Source organism: Tenrec ecaudatus, chromosome 5, assembly GCF_050624435.1.
Source record: "Tenrec ecaudatus isolate mTenEca1 chromosome 5, mTenEca1.hap1, whole genome shotgun sequence".
Classification (NCBI taxonomy): Eukaryota; Metazoa; Chordata; class Mammalia; order Afrosoricida; family Tenrecidae; genus Tenrec; species Tenrec ecaudatus.
In genome coordinates this window covers 14,533,230-14,554,678 of record NC_134534.1, presented here as the reverse complement: position 1 = coordinate 14,554,678, position 21,449 = coordinate 14,533,230, and the positions used below count along the sequence as shown (strand labels likewise).

Below are 21,449 nucleotides of genomic sequence, written 5' to 3'. Positions count from 1 at the left end.
ACAGTGTAAGACATGACAAGATAATAATTTATAAATTATCAAGGGTTCATGAGGGAGGGGGGAGGAGAGGGTGGGGGAAATGAGGAGCTGATACCCAGGGCTTAAGTAGAGAGCAAATGTTTTGAGAATGATGAAGGCAACAAATGTACAAATGTGCTTGACATACAATGGATGGATGTATGGATTGTGATAAGAGTTGTACGAGCCCCCAATAAAATGATTAAAAAAATAAAAAATGATTTTAGAGTGCCAAAAAAAGAGAGGAAGAAGAAGAAGAAGGTGCCTGAAAAAGACTTCCCGGCAACTGCCATGGCTCCTTTCTCAGATTCCATTTGTACAAGTGGTTTTTCAAGAATGTGGCTTCCTGTGGGTGACTCATCTGGGGGAAAGTGAACGTTTCCATTGATCTGCTGATGCGTGCAGCCTGGTCCACTGGAGGCTCCTTCGTCAATGCCCTTCTGGCTTATCTCAAGAGCCAGGAATCTGCCTCTGACAGGGCGTCTTGAATGAGGACAACTCCAGGACAAAGGGTGAAGGTCTCTGGAACAGCTGAACTCTCCTTCTGGGGGTCTCTATCTCATGGGGGTCTCTACCTCATGCCCCTCAGCCCAGACTCTCTCCACAGAGCTTTTCTGCCCCCTTACACTGAGCTTGCCGAGGACAGCGTGTCTTCTGGCTCCGGCTTCTTTCTCAGGCTCAGGGCTCTGGTACGAGACCAGCCACATAGCTGTGGTTGCTGGCTGCTGTTCAGTTGGTTCTGACATAGAGTGGCCCAGTGGGGAACAGAACGAACCACTGCCTGGTCCTGTGCCAGCCTCCCCATTGTTCTTATGCTTGAGTCCATTGTTGCAGCCACTGTGGCAGTCCACCTTGCTGAGACATCTTTTTCGCTGCCCCGCTACTTTACCAAGCAGGATGTCCTTTTCCCGGGACTGCTTGAGTAGAAGTTATGCATTGGGCTGCTAACCACATGGTCCAGCGATTCGAAACCACCAGTGGCTCCTCAGGATAAAGATGAGGCTTTCTACTCCCCTCAAGAGTTAAACAGTCTTGGAAACCCACGGAGGCAGGTCTAGCCTGTCCTACTGGGTCACTATGAGTCGATAGCAGTGAGGTTTCTCCTGACATATCCAAAGTAAATTGAAGTCTCACCATCCTCGCTTCTAAACAGCATTCTCGAAGGGCTTCTTCCAAGACAGACGTGCTCGTTCTCCTGCCAGCCTGTGGTATATTTATATGTTCATTATTCTTTGCCAACACGGCAGGGACATTCTGGCGAAGGACTCTGACCGACGTCACAGATCCCTTCCAGAGTACTAGTCCGGGTCCTCCCCACGCAGGAATGTCCCCAAATTAGTTTGGAGAATTTATGTCACTGGACTGTACATGTGGATTGTTGAGATGGCCAGTGTTTGTGACCGGGTGTCATTGAGTGGGTTCCAATCCAGAGTGGCTCTGTGTCAGCAGAAGGAAACACTGCTGGGTCCTGTCCCAGCCTCACACATGTTAAAGTGGAGTCCATTCTGGCAGCCACTGTCTCAGTGCATCCTGTCCAGGCGTCTGACTCTCTGACTTTCTACTTTTCCAACCGCGATGTCTTTTTTCAGGGCTGGGTCTCTCCGAATCACATGTCCAAAGCATGTGATATGAAGTCTCTCCAATCCTCACTTTCTTAGGATCATTCGGCTGTACTTCTTCCAAGACGGATTTGTTTGTTCTTCTGGCAGTTCACATTCTTTTCAATCTTTTGAATGGTTTTCAATAGTTTGATTCAACCTCTGATTTCCATGGTTTTCCATATTTTGACGTCTTTTCCTAATTCAGGAGCATCCATTCCTCCTCGGTCTTCCTTACTCGTGGTCCAGCTTTCCCTCGCATAGGAGGCGATGGGAAGAGCCATCTTTGCTCTTCAGTACTGGAGAGAGGCCCTTGTGCAGCACATTGACCCAATGCAATATGTCATTGGATGTTTTTGACGACTGCTTCCATGGGCATGGACTGTGGAACCAAGGAAAACCCTTGCCAACTTCCATCTCTTCTCCATTTATCATGATGTTGTCTATTGGTCCAGCCTTGAGGCCTTTTATATGTTTTTGAAAGTCAATTTATTGGGGGCTCGTACAACTCTTATCACAATCCATACATATATCCATTGTGTCAAGCACATTTGTACATTTGTTGCCATCAGCATTCTCAAAACATTTTCTTTCTACTTGAGCCCTTGGTATCAGCTCATTTTCCCCTTCCTTCCTCTACTCTCCATCCCTCATGAACCCTTGATAATTTATAAATTATTATTATTTTTCCATGTCTAACACTGTCCGAAGTCTCTCTTCACCCACTTTTCTGTTGTCCATTCTCCAAGGAGGAGGTTATATGTAGATCCTTGTAATCAGTTCCCCCTTTCTACACTACTTTACCCGTACCCTCCTGGTATTGCTACTCTCATTATTGGTACTGAGGGAGTTTATCTGTCCTGGATTCCCTGTGTTTCTAATTCTTGTCTGTACCAGTGTACATCCTCTGGTCTAGCCAGATTTGTGAGGTAGAATAGAGATCATGATATTGGGGAGAGGAAGCATTAAAGAACTAGAGGAAAGTTGTATGTTTCATTGTTGCTATACTGCACCCTGACTGGTTTGTCTCCTCCCCACAACCCTTCTGTAAGGGGATGTCCAGTTGCCTATAGATGGGCTTTGGATCTCCGCTCTGCACTGCCCCTCATTCACAATGATACGATTTTTTGTTCTTTGATGCCTGATACCTGATCCTATCGACACTTCGTGATCACGCAGATTGGTTTGCTTCTTTCATGTGGGCTTTGTTGCTTCTCAGTTAGATGGCCACTTGTTTACCACCAAGGCTTTAAGACCCCAGACACTATATCTTTTGATAGCCAGGCACTATCAGCTTTCTTCACCACATTTGCTTATGCACCCTCTTTGTCCTCAGCGATTGTGTCAGGGAAGTGAGCATATGGAACGCCAGTTTAATAGAACAAAGTGTTCTTGCATTGAGCGAGTACTTGAGTGGAGGCCCAATGTCCATCTGATACCTTAATATTAAACCTATAAATATATGCACATAAATGGATTTCCCCATCCTCATATCTAAATATATTTACATATGTACATGCCTATATTCAAACCTCTCTAAATGCCCTTTGCCTCCTAGTTCCTTCCTCTATTTCCTTTGACTTTCCTCTTGTCCCACTATCATGTTCAACCTTCATTTGGGTTTCACTAGTTCCTCTTGGTTACATTGCCCTTGATCAAGCCCTACCAGGCCTCCTACACCCTTCTTGCCATCAATTTGGGGTCACTTGTTGTTCCCTTGTCTATGGGGTTAGCACCCACTTCCTTTCCCCCTCCCTCTCCCATGTCCCCCAGAACCACTGGTCCCATTGTTTTCTCCTCCAGGTTGTTTATCCCGCCTAGCTTGATTTTTGTGTTCTTAAATTGAGTCGTCATCCACACTGAAGGCTTCAATCCTTGATCTTCATCAGCAAGCGCTTCAAGTCGTCTTCACGTTTAGCGAGCAAGGTTGTGTCACCTGCATATCACACGTTGCATTCTTCTTCTGTATCTAGTCCGGCTTCTCTGATGCTCTGCTCAGCATTCAGATGGAAGACAGACAGCCCTACGCGCACCACTCCTGAGTGTAAGCTACGACGAATCCCCTTGTCTGCACTGACGCCTCATCACACCGCATTCACTGTCCCCAACCAGCTAAAGAGGCTGTAAGCCTGCCCCGGCTCCAGAGGCTCAACTCCTCAATGGGAAACATGACAAAGAATTTGCAGCTTCACTGAAATAATTGTCAGAGCGGGCTTTTGTGGCAGGCGGACAGAAAGAAAGGGGGAGCAGCCCTTGGAACAAAGCACACACCCCCCCCTCCTAACTCCCTAGCAGTCCTCGCTCTGAGTTGGGGGCAGCATTTCCAAAGGGTCTCATGGGAAGAGGGGGCCTCAGAGAAGCACCTCCTGGGAAGCAAATGCAAAGGCCTCTGGGCCAGGCTGCTGGGAGAGATCAGACAATAGGGAGCTGTGGGGACTGGGCGCCCCTGCCGGTGCGGGCCTCCCTCCCCAAGATGTTGGAGCAGCAGCAGGCCAGACCTAACACTGCAGGCTGAATGTGGCCCGTGGGTCCTTGGACGAGGCTCTGACACAAAAGGAAGAATCTGCGCAGGAGCTAATGGGACCTCGCAACTGTCACGGCCAGGGCTCCTCCACCGTTCTGCTCCCTCAGAGTCAGTGGGAGCCTTTTCTTAAACAGATCTTCGGGTGGAAGCATGATGTCGCACAGAGATAGGCGGATCTCCAATGGAAACTGGGGTGATGGTGGAGGACCGGTCCCCAAATCCCCCCTGCGGTTTTCCTGCTCATGGACAGAGGTACTGCCACCAGGCAGCCCTGGGGTTCCAGGGAAGCCAGTTGGAAAACCACCGCTGTTTAACCCCTTCCTTCAGAATGAATGAAAGGAGGGAGGGAGGAAAGAGAAAGAATGGAAGGAAGAAGAGAGAGAGAAGTGAGACCCATGGAGGAGAAGCAAGCTGCCCACATCCCCACTGGGCGCTAATGGCAGAGCCGGCCCTTGAACTCACGTCTTTGGTCTCTTTGCACTAGCAGTGAGACGACCCCCCACACGTGTGCACAACTTTGTAGCAGGCACAGTGCTTTTCAGCTGTGTGAGTCCCAGGCCCTCTTCGCCCACAGGTGAGCTTAGAGATGTAAGTGGACTCGCCAGGTAGCCAGTAGCTGGAGACGGAGCCAGTGGGAGGGAGGAGAGTTCCAATCCAAGCTGTGGAGAGGGTTGGTCTTTGTCCACATGCTGGAAGAGGAAGGAGGCGACCCTGAACTGAGGGCGGGTGGCCCAGGAAGACTCACAATGGAGGCTGCAGAAGATCATTCAGAAGATGGTGGGAGGGCTCTCCTGCTTGGGTCCAAGGCAGGTGTAGAGCTGTGCTCTTCACTGGATCCAGGATGCCTCCGAATCATCTCTGAGAAGCTCCCAGGTCAGCCACCCTGGCAAGTGTGTGCAAGTATAGGACAGGCCACCAACGGACAGAAGTCATAGGTGGCCCAGGGCCACCTGCTCTGTGAAACAGTCCCTGGTTCTCCCTTCTCCCCCTGCCATGGTAGCCTCTCCTTTTTCTGGGCATAGGTTTGTGATGGGTGTCTTGTTGGTTTTCCACTGATTCTGCCTCTACCTCCACCATCCCACCCCATACACACTCTTGGTCCCTGAAGATCATGGCCAAGCTCATGGCCGATGGCGTTAGGAGTAGCAGGGGGCATGTGAGGATCTGGGAGAGAGGTCTGGGTGAAGAGCCAGCCATTTTTCATGGGCAATCCGTAGGCCCCCTGAAGTCTGCAGACACAAGAGAGCTGGTCTGAAATGAGCCCCCATTTGCCCATCTAGAGCACACTAAGTACTCATTCACTCATTCACTGACTCTCTCACTGCAATTGAGTTGTTGCTGACTCACAGCAGCCCTATAGGACAGGGTAGACCTGCCCTGGTGGCTTTCTGAGACTGTAACTCTTTACAGGAGTAGAAATTTGGTCTTTCTCCCTCTAGGTCACCAGACCCTGGGAATTCCTTACACCAAAGTCCTGGAACATGCTTCCTGGGCTCAGGGCATCTTTCATGGGCCTGTCTTCCCAGGTGACCTGCTATGTGCACTGCTGGGCCCATGGATGGTCAGGGAAGGGCCCAGGGATGCATGTGTGCCAGTGTGTGTGTGAGGGTGGAGTTGGAATGTGTCTGTTGGGATGTCCACACTTAGTCCCTAGAGACCGTTCAGGGGGCACAACAGCGATCGGGCCCCACACCTTCCTACAGTGTGAGGGCAAATTCATCTGGGATCTAAAACATCCTCTGCTCTCAAAATTAAAAGACATCTTTGGATAGACTTTCTCTTTCCTGGAAGATTGCTGTTACCTGTGGTCGAGTGGATTCAACTCCAAATGACCCCGTGTGACGGAGTGGGGCTGCCTCAGAGGGCTTCCCAAGCTGGAATCTTTATAGGAGTGGATCACCAGGTCTCTTCTTCCGAGGCACAGCTGGTGGGTCTGAACCACCCAACTTGCTGGTAGCTCAGCCACTGGGAGATTCCACCTACTGTCACGCAGCTGATTTCAGCTCACAGGGACCTACATGGGTTTTCCAAGATCGTAGATCTTGACAGGGTCAGAAAGACTCACCTTTCTTTCGTGGAATGACTGGTGGGATTGAACCACCAACTATGTGGCCAGTAGCCTAATGCCCTGCCCACAGCAGCACGATGGCTCCTTATTGGGAGATTAGGGTGGTGCATAAGGTAGCAAGAGTGAAACGGGGAGTCAGCCTGAGCGGGGTTCCTGTTCTGTCACCTTATAGCTGTGTGACCTGAGACAAGCTAATCAAGTGCTCTGAGCCAGCCCGGGCATCTGTACACATGGTGGCAATCACAACCATGCTATAAAGTTTTATTGAACATTGATATCAACAAGAGAATATGAAAGGGTCTAGAATATGGCCAGAGTCCCTGTCATAGTTGCTTAATGTGCTGGCCCCTAACGGACAAGTCCCCAGGTTGAGTCCTCTGGAGGTGTCATCCAAGAAGGGCCTGGTGGTCGGCTTCTGAAAGAACAGCTGTTGACAACTCTACTCGTGGGTGGCTACGAGTATGTCAACTGTACATGGGCAGCTGGCTTGGTTGGAGTTTAGCATATGGCAGGAACTCAGTGTTTCTTTTCCAGCTTTCAGAAATCATCGGAAATACGGATATTGTTTGGCTCAATACGTTTCCCAGTTTTATTTAGTCATTTGTTTAGCATTTGGGGACAGGGAGCAAGATGTATTCTGCTACACACGCACTGTGACTGAGGTGAAGCCTCCAGGCGGAGGCCTGCTCCCCAGATGTGGACTTGCCAACCGTCACAACCACGGGAGCTATTTCCTTGAGGACGAGACCGTTCTGTGATGTTGCAGTGAGTTCTGGAACCTGGGATGGGAGATACGCTTCTAGGGAAGAAGATTTAGAGATGACTGGGTGGTACAGCTGTTTGAAAAGAGCTGGACTTCGGGGGCATCTCTAGCCTCTGCCTCATAGGGACCAACTGGTCCTTGTAAAAGTAATGATCCATGCATGCGTAGGCATACAAAGTGGGTTTTCTTCTTCTTTGCATATGCCTACCTATTTGTTTTCCTAAGAACCTTCAGGAGAAGGAAAAACTCAAAACCAAACTCCTTGCCATTGGGCTGATCCTGACTCATAGTTGGTAGACTGGCCCCTGTGGGTTTCTGAGGCTGTAATTCCCCATGGGAGCAGAAAGTCTTACATCTTTCTCCCACAGAGGTTGGTGGGTCCAAACTGCTGACCTTCTGGTTCACAGTCCAAAGGCTAACCCACTAGACCACCAGGGCTCCTTTGGAGGAGGAGGAGAAGAAGGAGGAGGAGGAGCTTTATTGTGCTCATTTCATAGGTGAGCACATGAGGCAAATAAAGAATTGGCTTCCTCAAGTCAGTATCTGGAATGTCTGCTGGAAGTTAAGCCTTTGACAGCAGGAGAGCCCCCAACAAGGTGAATTTAGGAGAATCTGGCCACCTTCCTAAGCCTGGCTCACAACTCCCTTCGCTGACCCACTCTCCAGCCTGCCAAGGGTGTCCATCCTCCAGGATGGAGATCCCAAGTCTCAGCCCACCTTTCCCCACCTTTCCCTACAAATCCATATGGCCCCTCCCTGTGAGTGACTCTGCTGTGAGAGACTCATTCTGCTGCTCCATGCTAAACCCTCCTTTATAAGAGACACTGTGCTGGGGGGTTGGAGATGCACCACTGAATTAGACCTGGCCCCTGCTCTCTGAAGCAGGTGCCCACCTGTGGGAAGAGCCAGAGAGGTAGCCGTATCCAAGGAAGCAAGCAGAACCTGGGAAGGCAAATGCTGCCTTCAGGTGTTGAGGACATGGGGGAAGGCTTCCATGGATGAGTAGTTTCCGGGGAAAAGTATAGACCGGTGTGCAGAGGCATGGATCATCGTTAGGGGCTTGTGGGAAGATGGCCTAGGTAAGGTGGAGGTGGAGAGACAAGCAAGGGGAGCTGGGCAGGGAAGCAGGGGCTGGCAAAGAAGAGTCCATGCTCTCTAGGGTAGTGTTTGGACTTTACCTGTGGGGCTCTGCTGTGCTCCGAGGCTTGCTGTGATCAAGTTCAGGTTTAGAAGAATACCTGACAGTGGTGTGAGCAGTAGATGGAGTGGATGCAGGGCTCACTGCAAAGGGCTCCCCCAGCCAGGGCAGGTTCTCCAGCACAGAGCAGGGGCTAAGTGTTCACTGATGGACTTTCTGAATGACTCCACCAGGAGTTGAGCACACCCAGGAGGGAAATGGACACAGGAAGGAACAGGGCTGGCTTCAGCCACAGCACCCTCGGGAAGATGGAGGCCAGGCCCCAGTTCAACAGGAAGAATTTCGGAAATGGCATGGAGTCACTGTCAGTCAGGACCAACTGGACCGCAGGGAACACCGCCAAATTACAAAGGCCTGGGGACACTCATGGTTCCCTATGGAAAGAACCCTGGCTTTCCAAGTTGTTTCCTGGCCAAGGCACCCTATGCAGACCCACCACCTGTCTGTCCGGGCTGGTTTGTTTGTTGCTAGGATGCCTGAACAGGTTTTCAGCAGAGCTGCCAGGCGGTTGTCTAGGAAGAAAGGTCTGGTGATCAAGTTCTGAAAAGTAGCCCTATTGACACAATAGTTGGATCTCCAACTAGAAGTGTCAGCATTTGGTTCCGCTGTACACAGGGTCACCATGAGCTGGGTGCAAAGCCAGGTCGGCTAATGCCACCATAACCGGCGATTTGACTCCTTGGGGCCCCTTAACCGTTCTAAGCGCCAGCGTCTGCTCATGGTAAGGCCAACTCACACCCAACGTCAGATCCCTGGGAGAAAAGGCCTGACTACCTGCTCCCATGAAGATGACCGCCTAGGAAACGCTGCTACTCTGGCCCTGGGTCGCTGTGTATTGAAGGGTGACTCCCGGGAATCGCCCTGGTGTGTGTTTGAAGCAGAGCCTGGTCCAATTGCTAAAAACATTACAATAGGAATTTTCATTTTCTAACCCCTAGCGTCTGGCCATAGTAGATGAGTGAATTCATAATGAATGGAAGATTAATATGGAAAGGGATATTGGGCCTCGACCTGGTTTTGGAAAATTGAGTCCTTAGCAGAAGTGCCAAGACAACAATCGTTATCTATGTTGAGTGTCTGGGGACTGCACACTGACCTGGTTTTCTTAAAAAGGACCACAGATTCCAAGCCGTTTGCTTGGAGGTTTTTTTTCTTTTCTTTTCCAGGCTCTGACATATCCTTGGTACCCAGCGCCATCACATTGCGCCGGCGAGGTTGCCCAGGCGCAGCCAGAATGGGACACCCACCCACCCACCCAGGGCCACGGCCAGCACCTGGGTCCCCGCCCTGGCGGCGCGTGTGGAGGCCGAGGAGGGGGCAGGAATCCGGCGGTGGCCACGTGGGCTCCTTCCGCCCGCTCCCCACATCCTTTGTTTCCCACAGGTCCTGGCTCAGGAAGCTCTTTCTGCGAGTCACCGCGAAGGGGCGGCCCGGGAGCGGGGAGAAGCTATTTCCGTGCAATCCCGGCGGGCGGCAGGCGCGGGAGGGGCACGGAGGTGGAGGCAGCGCAGAAGGCCCAGTGTTTGCTTTTATTTCATCCAACAGAAGGTTCTATTTGTGGAAGTGAACAGACGCCGGGGATTAGAGCTGGGAGGGGGCAAGGAAAGGAAGAAGAAAAAAAATCAGCCCCAACCACATCCACTACCACGCACAGGTCTTCCCCGGAACTACCGCGTGGGGGTTAATGACTGATTCTGGAGTTCATCACCTTCGCCAGCCCGCCCCTTCCTCGGCTGCAGCCGGGCGTGGCGGCGCCCACGGCTCCCACCCTAGCTCCCGAGGCGCCGGGGGTGGGCTGGGGAGGGGAGAGCCCCGCAGCTCGAGGGTAACCGCGACGCCGCCCGCGCCGTCAGAGCCCAGGAGCTGGGCGCGCGCGCCCTGCCGCCGGGCCCGCGGACTCGCGCGCCCGCCTCGCGCCGCAGCCCATTGTGCTCGGTGTGAATGGGGAGCGCGCACCAATCGGCGGCCGCTTCGCCCTCCGCGCCCCGCCCCGCCCGTCCACTGCCCCTGACGTCACGGGGACGTTCCCCCAGCGCCCTCCTCAGGCTCCCTGCGCTGAGCCGGCTGCCAGCCTAAGGCGCGCGCCTCCTCCAGCCGGGCCCAGCCCGGGGGGTGTGTGCGCGCGCCCAGCCGGCCAGGACGCACCACCTGCATCCCGGACTCCGCGCCCCCCAGCCCTTCCCAGCGATCCCCCCCCCCCCCCATCCAGTCCGGTGATTGCTCGCCGGGTGGCAAGACCAGAGTCTCCGCAGCCACCTCATTGCACAACCCGGCTTCCCAACTGTTTACACAGCCCGGCCTGTGTGTGTGTGTGTGTGTGTGTGTGTGTGTGTGTACAGCGTGAGTCACCAGGAGGTGGAGGAAAAGAAGGAGGCGTGTACTGGCCGGGGTCGGTGCGGCGACACACTCACTCACACTCAGTCACTCTCTCCCAGCGCGGCGCGCTCGCTCACACGCTCGGAGCCTGGGAGCGCGCAAGGACCCGGAGCGCCGCGGAAAAGTTGCGCCGGCTTCGGTGCCGAGACTTCTCGCCGGGGAAAGTGCATTGGATCGGAGTCCGCTCGGCTCCGGAGGACCTTTCCGCGTGGCTCGGGAGCACCAGCCGCCTCCTCTGTCTTTGGGATTGTCGGCCGCAGCGGCAACAATAGCGGCTGCCGCCTCGGCCAGCCACCCAAGCCCGAGCCGGTGGGGATCTGCGACCCGAACTGGCCGCCGGCTCTCGGACGCAAGACCAGCGTGGTTCTCGCGTGCCTCGGGCGTCCGGGAGCGACCCCTGCGCTGCCCCTCGTAGGGGCCAAGGCCTTCCAGGACTGCCAATCCGTCCCGCGGGCTGGAAGAAGTCGCGGCGCCGAGCCTGCAGCGCCTTCCCGCGCGGGTTCCCGGGCGCACCAAGCCTCGGCCCGGGACGGGATGCGGGCGGGCCCCGTGCGCTCGGCCATGAGCGGTGCCGCGCAGCCCCGCGGCCGAGTCCTGCTGCTCCCGGCCGCCCGGGGCGCCCCGGCCAAGCGCCTGCTGGATGCGGACGACGCGGCGGCCCTGGCGGCCAAGTGCCCGCGCCTCTCCGAGTGCTCCAGCCCCCCGGACTACCTCAGCCCCCCCGGCTCGCCTTGCAGCCCTCAGCCCCCGGCCGCCGCGCCGGGGACCGGCGGCGGCTCCGGGAGCGTACCGGGGCCCAGCCGCATCGCCGACTACCTGCTGCTGCCCCTGGCTGAGCGCGAGCATGTGTCCCGGGCGCTGTGCATCCACACGGGCCGCGAACTGCGCTGCAAGGTAGGCGCCCAGGGCTCGGGAGCCGGCGGGGGGACTGGGGGACCCAGGGCGGGCCGAGGGACTGACGGGGCATCGCAGGAACCACCAGCGCTTGGGACAGGGCGAGTAAGTGGGTCGAATCCTGTAAGGCGACATTTGATCGTGTCACCCTTTGAGGGGGTTGTGGTGCTGGGGGGTTCGTGGTACCGGGTGGGGGCTCAGCGGCGAAGAGGAAGTGCAGTCTTCACTTGCTGAATCTCTTTTCCTTGTCTTGGCGCTCAGCCGAGCGCGTGGAGTTCCATATAAGTTGTGGAATTGCACTGGATTCCAGAGCCGTGCCAGTCCCCTCTCATTCTCCTGCCCCCACCCCACCTCCGCCGCCCAGTCCTGGAGAGAAGCCGGCTGTGGGTGCCTCCCTGGAGTTCGGAGCAGCTGGCCGGGGTTCCAGGCACGGGGTTTCAGCTGCGGGTGGAGCAGGGTGAGCTCCCGACTGGGGCATTCTTGCCGCCCAGACCCTCTGGGCCCTCCCCGGGGAGCAGTCTGCTAGGGGCTTCCACCGGCGGCCGGGGGTGGGCGTGGGGGCGGATCTGCCAGGAGGAGGAATGTTGGGAAGCCCACGCCGGCTGGGAGCTCTCGCTTCCGTTCACTCCAGTATTTCCCGGCCGACGATTTACATTTGTAAGAAGGGATCCCCGGTCTCGTAGCTGGAGCTCGGAGAAGCCGGCTCCGGCTTCCTCCACCAGTGCCCTCGGGCGCAGGGTATTCCTGCTGCCTGTCCTTTGCGAGCCGGACGGCACCCCGCCCTACCCCTTACAGCCACTCTTGAGAGCCCCTTCGCGGGCTGATCTTTTCCTTTCACCTGAAAGAGGGGGTCACCCCAGTTAAAGTCACTCCGGGTTTTCTCCAACTCACCTGACTCCCCCATTCCCTGGGCCTGCTGCTGCCATCTACTGCCCAAGCGGAGTGAACTCTTTCCCAAGCATACTTCAATCCAGTTTAAAGAGGGCACCTACAAAAACCGCGTTTTTTGTGGGTAACAGAGGCGCTGAGCGCTTTGGGGGAGAGGATGTGTGTATGGGCCCTGGGGTGGGCCGAGAGGAGGGGGCGTCCAAGGGATTCCTCTGGCTGGTGGCGCAGCAGCCGGGCCTCGGAGGTGGGGTGGGTCTCCGCTATTGTGCAACGCCTTCAGTTCCTCTGAGCAGATAATAGCTGAATCCAGATGGTGACAACTCGTGTGTCACCGTTTCCAGTTGAGTCTAGAATCTGAGTAACCCGACCAAACAAAAGGGACTTGAGGAGCCCAGCTGCTTCTTCAGGATTTACTACCCCATTTCCTGTGGGGCGGGGAACAAACAAACAAACAAACAAACATCCCATTCACAGAATCCTTGGGAGACTCCTACCTGAGTCAGACTGCAGCCTGGTGGCTTAGGGCCCTATGGTCACAGGCTCCCTTCCTGCAGACTGATGACCAGCTGTCTATTCTCCAGCCCCAGCTTCCCCAGAGGCTACAGCATCACCACATTCTGGGCCCTTCGTGCTGAGCTCTTTGGGTCTGTGGGAGGAAAGTGTCTTTCTAGGGACTGGTTTCTGCCTGGGGTGGGGGAGACCCCCAGGAGAGGTGCCTTCCATTCACTTTAGTAGCACTACCTGCAAACAAGGGGACACAGCGGGTGGAGGGCTTGCTCTCAGGGGCTGAGGATTTGCTGGAAGATGAGAACCTTGGAGATACTGCTTCTTTCAAACCGCCCCTAGCTCAGAAGAGGGGGAACCCTTGGGATGTTAGCCAGCTGGGTGGTGCAAGTCGTTAAGTGCTTGACTGCTGATGGAAAGGTTGGAGGTTCTAGTTAACTGGGGTTCCTCGGAAGAAAGATCTGGCAAGATACTACTGGGAATCAGCCTTGACAACCCTATGGGACCCAGTTTTACTCTGATTTGACACCCATGAGTTGGGGGTCACATTGAGCTGGGGTCGGCTTGATAGCCAGCAGATGGTGGTAAGGGCAGCTAGGGCTGCATTGGGGGGGCCAGAAGTTGGGAGGAGCGGGTGGCAGAGAAAAGGAAGGGTGTGCAAGGAATGGAGTCTTCCTGTAGTCAACCAACCCCGAAGATTGGAAACCTCGGCCCTGGATGGGGAAGGTGGGCTCTGTGCTTCCAGGCTCCCTAACGGCCTGCCTCTCTCTGCAGGTGTTTCCCATCAAACACTACCAGGATAAGATCCGCCCTTACATCCAGCTGCCCTCACACAGGAACATCACCGGCATCGTGGAAGTGATCCTTGGAGACACCAAGGCCTACGTCTTCTTCGAGAAGGACTTTGGGGACATGCACTCCTATGTGCGCAGCCGGAAAAGGCTGCGGGAAGAGGAAGCTGCCCGGCTCTTCAAGCAGATCGTCTGCGCTGTTGCCCACTGTCACCAGTCGGCCATTGTGCTGGGGGACCTGAAACTTAGGAAATTCGTCTTCTCCACGGAGGAGAGGTGAGGGCGCTTGCAGCTCGTCCTGCAGCCCGTTGGAGCCGTGATACGGGTGCAGGTCGAGCCAGTTAGGGGCAGTGTGTTGGTTCAGAACAAAACTAAGGGGCTGAGTTGGCCCCCATTTAGCAAGTAGAAGTCCTGCTCCTGAGGAATCCGGGCCAAGGTTGGTTTCTCCTGTGTTCTCTTGAATATCGCCTGGGGACACTGTACTGCTGCTGCTGTAGCTGCAGGAGGCCACGTGTCTATGGGCTGCCTTCCCTGCTTCCAGTTCAGGCTCCGTTGTTGTCAGAAAGGCCAGTTTTGCTGGGGTGTAAATGTCACCGGCCTTTCCCAATATTGACTCCTAGAGGAAGTTCACAGAGCTTTGTTTCGGGTCTGGTTGGTAGGTTGGTTGGTAGGTAGGTAGGTAGGCAGGTAAGTAACTGGGAGGGGAGGTGGGTAATGCCTAGACGCCGTCGTCAGGCAGCTAGTAGCTTGGCTTCTTGTAGCTTGGCTTCTTGTATTTGGAGAATCCCACCCTCTCCTCCCCTGAAGTCAGTTCCACTGAGACCCTCAGGGCTTCTTCACTCGCTCTGGTGGGTTTTTAGATCTCCTGGTGGGCTGCATCCTCAGGAAATGGCCACATTGGACAACAAATGGAAAGTGGCCGGGGCCGATGGCTAAATATAGAAGGAAGAAATGAGCTTGATGAGTGAGCCACTGGGCTGAGGTTTCTGGCCGTTCAGATAACGTGGGAAGCCACAGCACGGGGCTCTCCTTGTGCAGAAGTGTGAAGGTGCCTGGCCTTCTTTTTACCTTTACCTCCAGATCGTTATGAGAAAGCCCGGCACTGGGTGGCCCTAGAGCGTGACCTTGTACTGACCTTGCGGGGTTGGTTGAAACACTCGGGTTAGCACAGAAGAGCGAGTTGTTTGCAATGAAGCAGGCTCAATTCCTGGCAGATGGGCCTGCGATAGGGTGATGGGCTTTCTGAAACATGCCTTGCACACCTCCTGGCTGGCTTTTGAAATCCCGAATTGCACAGGCGAATGTCATGGGCACGGGGTTTGGCAACCCGAGGGTTAAGCAATGACAGGCTGACGCGATGCGGGTAACAAGCACAGGTGCAGGGTTTTAGTACTACAGCAGCCAATCAGGGGCAGCCGGCCTGGGTTGAGTCATATTTTCCGTTTACAGAACCAATGGGTATTTTACATAACGACAGGGAGGTCATGCTGAGGACACACCGAAGTTAGCACATGTACACTACACTCCAGGGAACAGGAAGGCAGGAAGAAAGAAAAAAATAAAAAAGGAGCACACCCAAACCCAGTCCTTGAGAGGAAAAGGAGTCGACCCACTGGGGGGGTGCCAAATGCTTGACTTCACAGGGCTTGACTGAGGCCGCTTAATCAGAGCAGCCAGCAGAGGCCAGCCGTCACCGAGGGCTGCAAGATGCCCTAGTTCGCTTTGAGGGGGATCCGGGGGACTTCCAAGGTCACTACGAGTCGACATTGGCTCAGTGGCAGTGAGTCTGGTTTTCGTTTGGGACACTTGGGTGGCTGGACTGAATAAGGAGGTCCCTGCAGCTTCCTAAGAGAGCCGCGAATGAGAAGTTTTTCAGCTCTAAACGTGTTACCTGTAGGGTTAGATTCAGTAGGGCCGTGCGTTGATGTGTCTTCCTAGGGCGGGTGTGCGTGTATCTGGGTAGACATTTGGGGGGCCCCGTTTCCTACAAATTCACCACCGTCTGCATTATGCCAAGACACTGCTTGTGAACCCACCCACCAGGAGATGCAGGGAGACTGTCTACTCCCCCAGAAGGAGTTAGTCTCTCGACGGAAGCCCACAGGGCAGTTCGTTCTGTGCTACAGGTTCACCATGAGTTGGAGCTGACTCGATGACAGTGAGGGTGTTTGTAGCTTTCCCATCAGCGTTGTCATAGTTACCCTCCTGGGCCCAAGTGGCTCCAGACCCCTCTCTGTGTGTCCGTGGAACCGGATGGCCATGGTCTGGCTCACAGGGTGGCTGTAGACTGCTTAGGCGGAGGGACCTTTCTCCTCTGGTGGCTTTTGCCACCAGGCAACATCCATCTGCATGCCCATGGGACACGTACCTGGCTCCTCCATGTGAATGTGGCAAGTGGTGTGAGCCCTCTGAGGGCCCCTCCCCGGAGCCCCAGTATCATGTGTCCCAGGCGCGTTACTGAGCCTCTGTTCTGAGCGCCCACGGGTGCCGGTCTCGGGACGGCCTTGTAGTTCATAGCAGCAGGTTGGTAAGTCACGGCCTGACCCTTCTCGCTCTCTCCGTCTGGCAGAACCCAGCTCCGACTGGAAAGTCTCGAAGACACGCACATCATCAAGGGGGAAGACGATGCTCTGTCTGACAAGCATGGCTGCCCAGCCTACGTGAGCCCCGAGATCCTGAACACGACCGGAACCTACTCGGGCAAGGCTGCCGATGTCTGGAGCCTTGGGGTCATGCTCTACACCCTTTTGGTTGGACGATACCCTTTCCATGACTCAGAGCCCAGCGCCCTCTTCTCCAAAATCCGCCGCGGACAGTTCTGCATCCCCGACCACGTCTCCCCCAAAGCCAGGTGTCTCATCCGCAGCCTCTTGAGACGAGAGCCTGCCGAGAGACTGGCTGCCCCTGAGATCTTGCTCCACCCCTGGTTCCAGTCTGTTGGCGAACCCGGCTGCAGCGACTCAGAAACGGGCGCGGCCGACCAGATGGTTCCAGAGTGCCCGGAGGACACTGACATGAGCTTTTTCTTCTGCTAAGCTTCACACCTCAGAAACCTCATCCTTCTCACACATGGCATTTCCATTTCGAAAGACGGACAGTCCCTCCTTCCGGCGGGGTGCCAGCCAGATCCGTGAATGTGGCTGCTGAGCCCCCCGTGGCGTCCCTTCTCCTTGGTCCCTTGACTTTATGGATTTGAGCAGCAGAGACTGGCTGACCTGGAAGGATGTTTCCCGGACAAACCTTGGTGACTACCCTTTCGTCAGTCTGGGTGGCACATCCTTTGTAGGTTGCTGGAGTGCGCGGGCGGCCTATGGTACGTGGTGGTGTGAAATTAACTTGAACAGGCAAGGAAGTGAGGCTCACAGTGGCATGTGGGGCAGTCACCATATTGTACCAGGGTGTCGGACAAACTGTTAACCTCCTGTCTTCGAATACCTTGTGGGTAGCTTTGGCTTGGGCTGCCCCGGCCTCCCTGATTGGAAGAGTTTTTGTTTTGTTTTAATATTTGCTCTTTCTTCACACTCACACTTCAACCAAGGACTCTGCACCGTTTTTTGGAGCAGACTCAGGAGCACCCCCATCTCTTGCCGAGACCTCGTGTGCACTAATGCCTTGTCTTTCACCTTCTCCTTGATTGGGTGCGCCCGCCCGCCCGCCCGCGCCCCTCTGACGCTGGAGGCGCTACCAGCTAGGTATGGAAAAGCGAATTGCTGTTGGGTTTCCAAACGCCTGCAGGCTTTTGAATACGTTGAGCATTTGGAAGGGATATCTGTGGGGTATGCCCTCAGATCCATTAGCACTTGCCCCATTCCAACCCCCGTCCCCCACCACACTATCTCAGGGCAGGCTTTTGCTTTGGAGATGAGCGCTCAGGGGACTTCCCAACCCCTCTCCCAAGAGCACGCACAAACCACCGTAGTGCTCCCAGATTGCATTTTGGATAGTCTTGGACGAGCCTGGGCCCAACTTCTGGAGTGCCTCTGTCCGGCCCGGTGCTGGCGTGCTGTGTGGTGCCTGTGGGTTTGCACGCTGGATAGGGAATCGTTCCCACGAGGCGTGGCTTAGGATGCATCCCTGCATTTCCTGTCTGGAGCTAATACAATAAGCCCCAAACCTCGGGAGTTGGAAGGAGCTTCAGAAAGTATCTAAGATAGTCCAACCTCCTTCCTCCTTCACACTCCAAGGCAAAGCCACCACCCCACCCCACCCTACCCCGCCCCAAGGTCTAAGATGGGAAGCCATCCCTGCTTGAATGCTTCCAGAGACCGGGAACTCACTACCTACACAAAGATAGCATTTTTTGGAGACAGTCTAACTCGCATTAAAAACAAAAGGACAGGGACAGGTGAAATATCCAGAAGGTGTCTCGAGATGAGCAGAATTCAGGTGGTTAAACGGGTAAACAAAACATACTGGTTTTTTTTTCAGGAAAAGACACATAACCAGGCGGCGGTCTTCCAGGGAGGGCTACGCCGAGGCGAAACTACTAATCTGCATTGTGGGAATGCTGTGTATACCTCACATACTGTGTTCTCTGTACAGATCCCCCCCCCTTTTATACCTTCGTCCGACGTCATCTATTGTGTGAGCTCCAAGGCTGTGTGTGTGTATGTGTGTGTGTGTGTGTGTAACCTGCGTGTCTCAAACCACGTGAAATGTGAATGACTATTGGCAATACGACTTGACCGAGTAGCAGGCTCGAGGACAGGGAGAACTAGGCTCCGCTGCACTAGGGCCCTCGTGGTGGCACAACCTTTGTATCTGTGATACATTACCCGCCGATGACCGAGCTGGCAGGGACTTCTGCCCGGAAAGCTAGAAACACTAGGCCCCTCTGTACAAGTGTACATATCACTGATGCAGTAGTCATCGACCTGTAGAGAGATTTTAATAAATCGGTTTTCGTAAACCTGCGTGGTGGCTTTGTATAGGGGTGCTGCTCCCTCTGCCTTAGGAGGTTCCCTGCTGGGGCTGAGGGCTGGGGGAAAGGAGGTCTCTTCCCTCCCCACCTCTCTCCGGAAATGGAGACACTGGGGAGATAGAAAACAAGAGACATCAACGTGATCAATACATGGCCTTGGAGCTTCGAAAAGTTCCTGGGAGAATGGACGGAAAGAGAATGGCATTTTCCCATGAATTTGGTGAAGTCCCTTTGTGAGTTGGGCCCCATTGGCCTTTGTCATTCCAAGTGGACGAGACCGTCATGACAGCAAAGCCACCTTGGTGGGAGCCATGGGCTGAACTTGAGGAGGGGGACATTGAAGGGGAGTCGGCATAAATACGCCTTGACTTGTGAGGCTCCCTCTCGTTTTTGTTTCCTTTCTTAGGGCAGGGGCCTTTGGGAGTTTAAGGACTCTCATAAGCACTTGTGAATCCAGTGGGTTTGGGAATCATTTCTGAGGTTCACATCGGTCCCTCAGTTTCATTACTGCAACCTGCCCCTACATTCGACCTAATTCACATGGCTAATCAAAGCATTTCCTTTTTTTTTTTTTTTGACACCCTGTAAGGCAGCGGTTCTCGACCCCTTTGTGGCCGAATGACCCTTTCACTGGGGTCGCCCGATTCATAACAGTAGCAAAATTACAGCTATGAAGTAGCAAGGAAAATACATGGTTGCAGGTCACCACGGCATAAGGAACTGTGTGAAAGGGTCAAGGCATGAGGGAGGTTGAGGACCCCTGCTGTAAGGGATTACAGCCCTGGTGGGATAGTGATCACCCATTGGGCTGCTGAATGCATGGTTGATGGTTTGAAACTACCAGCCACTCCTTGGGAGAAAGACTGGGCTTTTTACTCTGATAATTAGTCTTGGAACCCACACGGGCAGGTCTACCCTCCCTATGGGGTTGCTATGGCAGAGTTTGGCTTGGAAAGGTAAGGACGAGGAGCCCTCGCCGTGTGGTGGTTAGTCGTTGGGCTGCTAACCACAAGATCAGCAGTTCGAAACCACCAGCTGCTCTGAGGGAGCAAGATGGGGCTATTCCTGTGAAGGGTTACCGTCTGGAAACCCACAAGGGCAGTTCTACCTTGCTCTCTAGGACCCCCATGAGTCAGAAGAGACTTGAATCAGAGTAGACTTTGTGGCGGTGAGTTTTGTTTTAGGGGTGGAAGGGAGAACGGCAGGAATAGCCATTTAAATTGCAAAGGTGGAAGAAGAGAAAGGACTTGCCTGGGGCTAGTTCATTTTATAGCTCCGCAACCCATTGCATTTGGTTCTAAATGAAAAGGGCAGGCTGAAGGGTTTTTTTGAAGAAGGGTAACAGTGCAGAAAACCCCTTTAAGTTGGTTATGACTCATGGCCACTCTATGTCTTAGGGGCCAGACCTGTCCTCCAGAAGGGCTTCCCTGCCTGTGATCGCCAGGCCTCTCTTTTGCTGCACCTGCTGGGGAGGATTTGAACTGCCAACCTTTTGGTTAGTGGCTGAGCACAAACCATTTGTGCCAGCCGCTGCGTTCTAGCTCAGTGTGTTTCCACAAACTGAGCACAAGGAGTAGCTGGATCAAGAAAACAAAAATAGCATTGCCAGTGTCCCCCCGTGCCTTATTCCGTCCCTACTGGCCGTACCAGGGTAACGGCCGTGAGACAGACTTTGCTGTACATGTTCAAGTTCAGAACACGGCATACCTGTCAGCTCTGGGTTCACATTTTAACAGAGTCATGGATGGTACACCTGCCCTTTTTCAGGTGAGATTGCCCGGGAAACAGATTTATGATCCAGAAGAAAGGACAGCTCAGATCTCTGGAACCCAGGAACTTGAGATGGACAAACATCAGTAGCAGCGTGGGAGGGGCCAAATGCCTGGAGAGGCTTAGGGCCTAGCAAGGGCAGGGGTGGGGGCCACTGGGGTAAAATCTCCCCCCGCCCCCTGTGGGGTTGATTCTGACTCCTTGTTTCCCTCTGGGACAGAGCAGAACTGCCCATAGGGTGAACAGGAGCAGGCGACCTCATTTTTCTATGGAGGGGCTGGTGGCTTTCTATCTTTTAGATAGGAGTCCAGCACTTAATTCACTGTACCACCAGCTTTCCTATCCCAGAGATCAACCCCCAACCCAAACCCGTTGGTTCTGACTTAGAGCAACCCCACAGCACAGAGCAGACCTGCCCTACAGGGCAGAGTAGACCTGCCCAATAGTGATGTCCTAAGGCTGTACATCTTTTCGGGAAACTGTAAATTCTCACATCCTCCTTCCACAGTAAGGTTGGAGGTTTCAAATCATTGTCCTTTGGGTTAGCAGCTGAATGCTTAACCACTGCCTAGCCAGGGTTCCTTATCCTAAGAATAGGGCCTTCGTTCCCACCTGCGGCCCCCGCCCTCCACCATCCCCAAGTTCCTGGACCAGGCCTGAGAGCATACCCACTGTAGAGTGTTTCTGTGCCCAGGAAGCCAGGTGGAGTTCAGAATAAGTCCTCAGGCCAGCAGCAGGATGACACTGGGGACTTCACGGAGCTTTCTCATCTCAAGATTTCAAAATACTTAGCCAACAATTCAGGTTACAACACCCCCTTAGCTGTTAGGTGCACCACGGAGAGAGGAATGTGGGTCAGGATTGGCTGGGATGACATGTGATAACAAATCCATAAATTAATCTAAGGTTGGAACCGCTCTGGGGCAATCTCCACCAGGTGCATCACAGACAGCAGGGATGTCAGTGCACTGAGCTGGGGACTAATCACCCTTCACTTTTATTTTCTTCGGGGTCCCCCATATCCTTGCTATTTCAGTCAGTTGTTCAAGTCATACCTCAACGACCTCTTGATCCATAGTGCATTTTCTAGAACTTTTACTCACTCTCCCCTGCTACTGTCCACCTCTCCCTCTTTC

At 54.2% G+C, this 21,449-nt stretch overlaps 1 protein-coding gene across 2 annotated transcripts; it reads left to right on the top strand.

Annotated features, from left to right (window-relative positions):
• The first annotated feature begins 10,451 nt into the window (after positions 1-10,451).
• TRIB1 (tribbles pseudokinase 1) lies at positions 10,452-17,124 on the top strand. Of its 2 annotated transcripts, none has more exons than XM_075549273.1 (3): positions 10,452-11,439; positions 13,606-13,898; positions 16,192-17,124. In XM_075549273.1, the coding sequence occupies exons 1-3, from the start codon at positions 11,080-11,082 to the stop codon at positions 16,655-16,657; spliced, it is 1,119 nt and encodes a 372-aa protein (XP_075405388.1). In that variant the 5' UTR covers positions 10,452-11,079; the 3' UTR covers positions 16,658-17,124. The 2 variants fall into 2 exon arrangements, with proteins under 2 accessions (XP_075405388.1, XP_075405389.1); XM_075549274.1 differs by lacking the exon at positions 10,452-11,439 and adding an exon at positions 11,707-11,896.
• The last annotated feature ends 4,325 nt before the right edge of the window (positions 17,125-21,449 follow it).

Excerpts from the sequence above, each read along its gene's own strand:
- TRIB1 (XM_075549273.1), top strand. The coding sequence starts at position 11,080 with ATGCGGGCGGGCCCCGTGCGCTCGGCCATGAGCGGTGCCGCGCAGCCC. Across the intron at positions 11,440-13,605 it reads GCCGCGAACTGCGCTGCAAG|GTGTTTCCCATCAAACACTA; the intron begins GTAGGCGCCCAG and ends CTCTCTCTGCAG. Across the intron at positions 13,899-16,191 it reads GTCTTCTCCACGGAGGAGAG|AACCCAGCTCCGACTGGAAA; the intron begins GTGAGGGCGCTT and ends TCCGTCTGGCAG.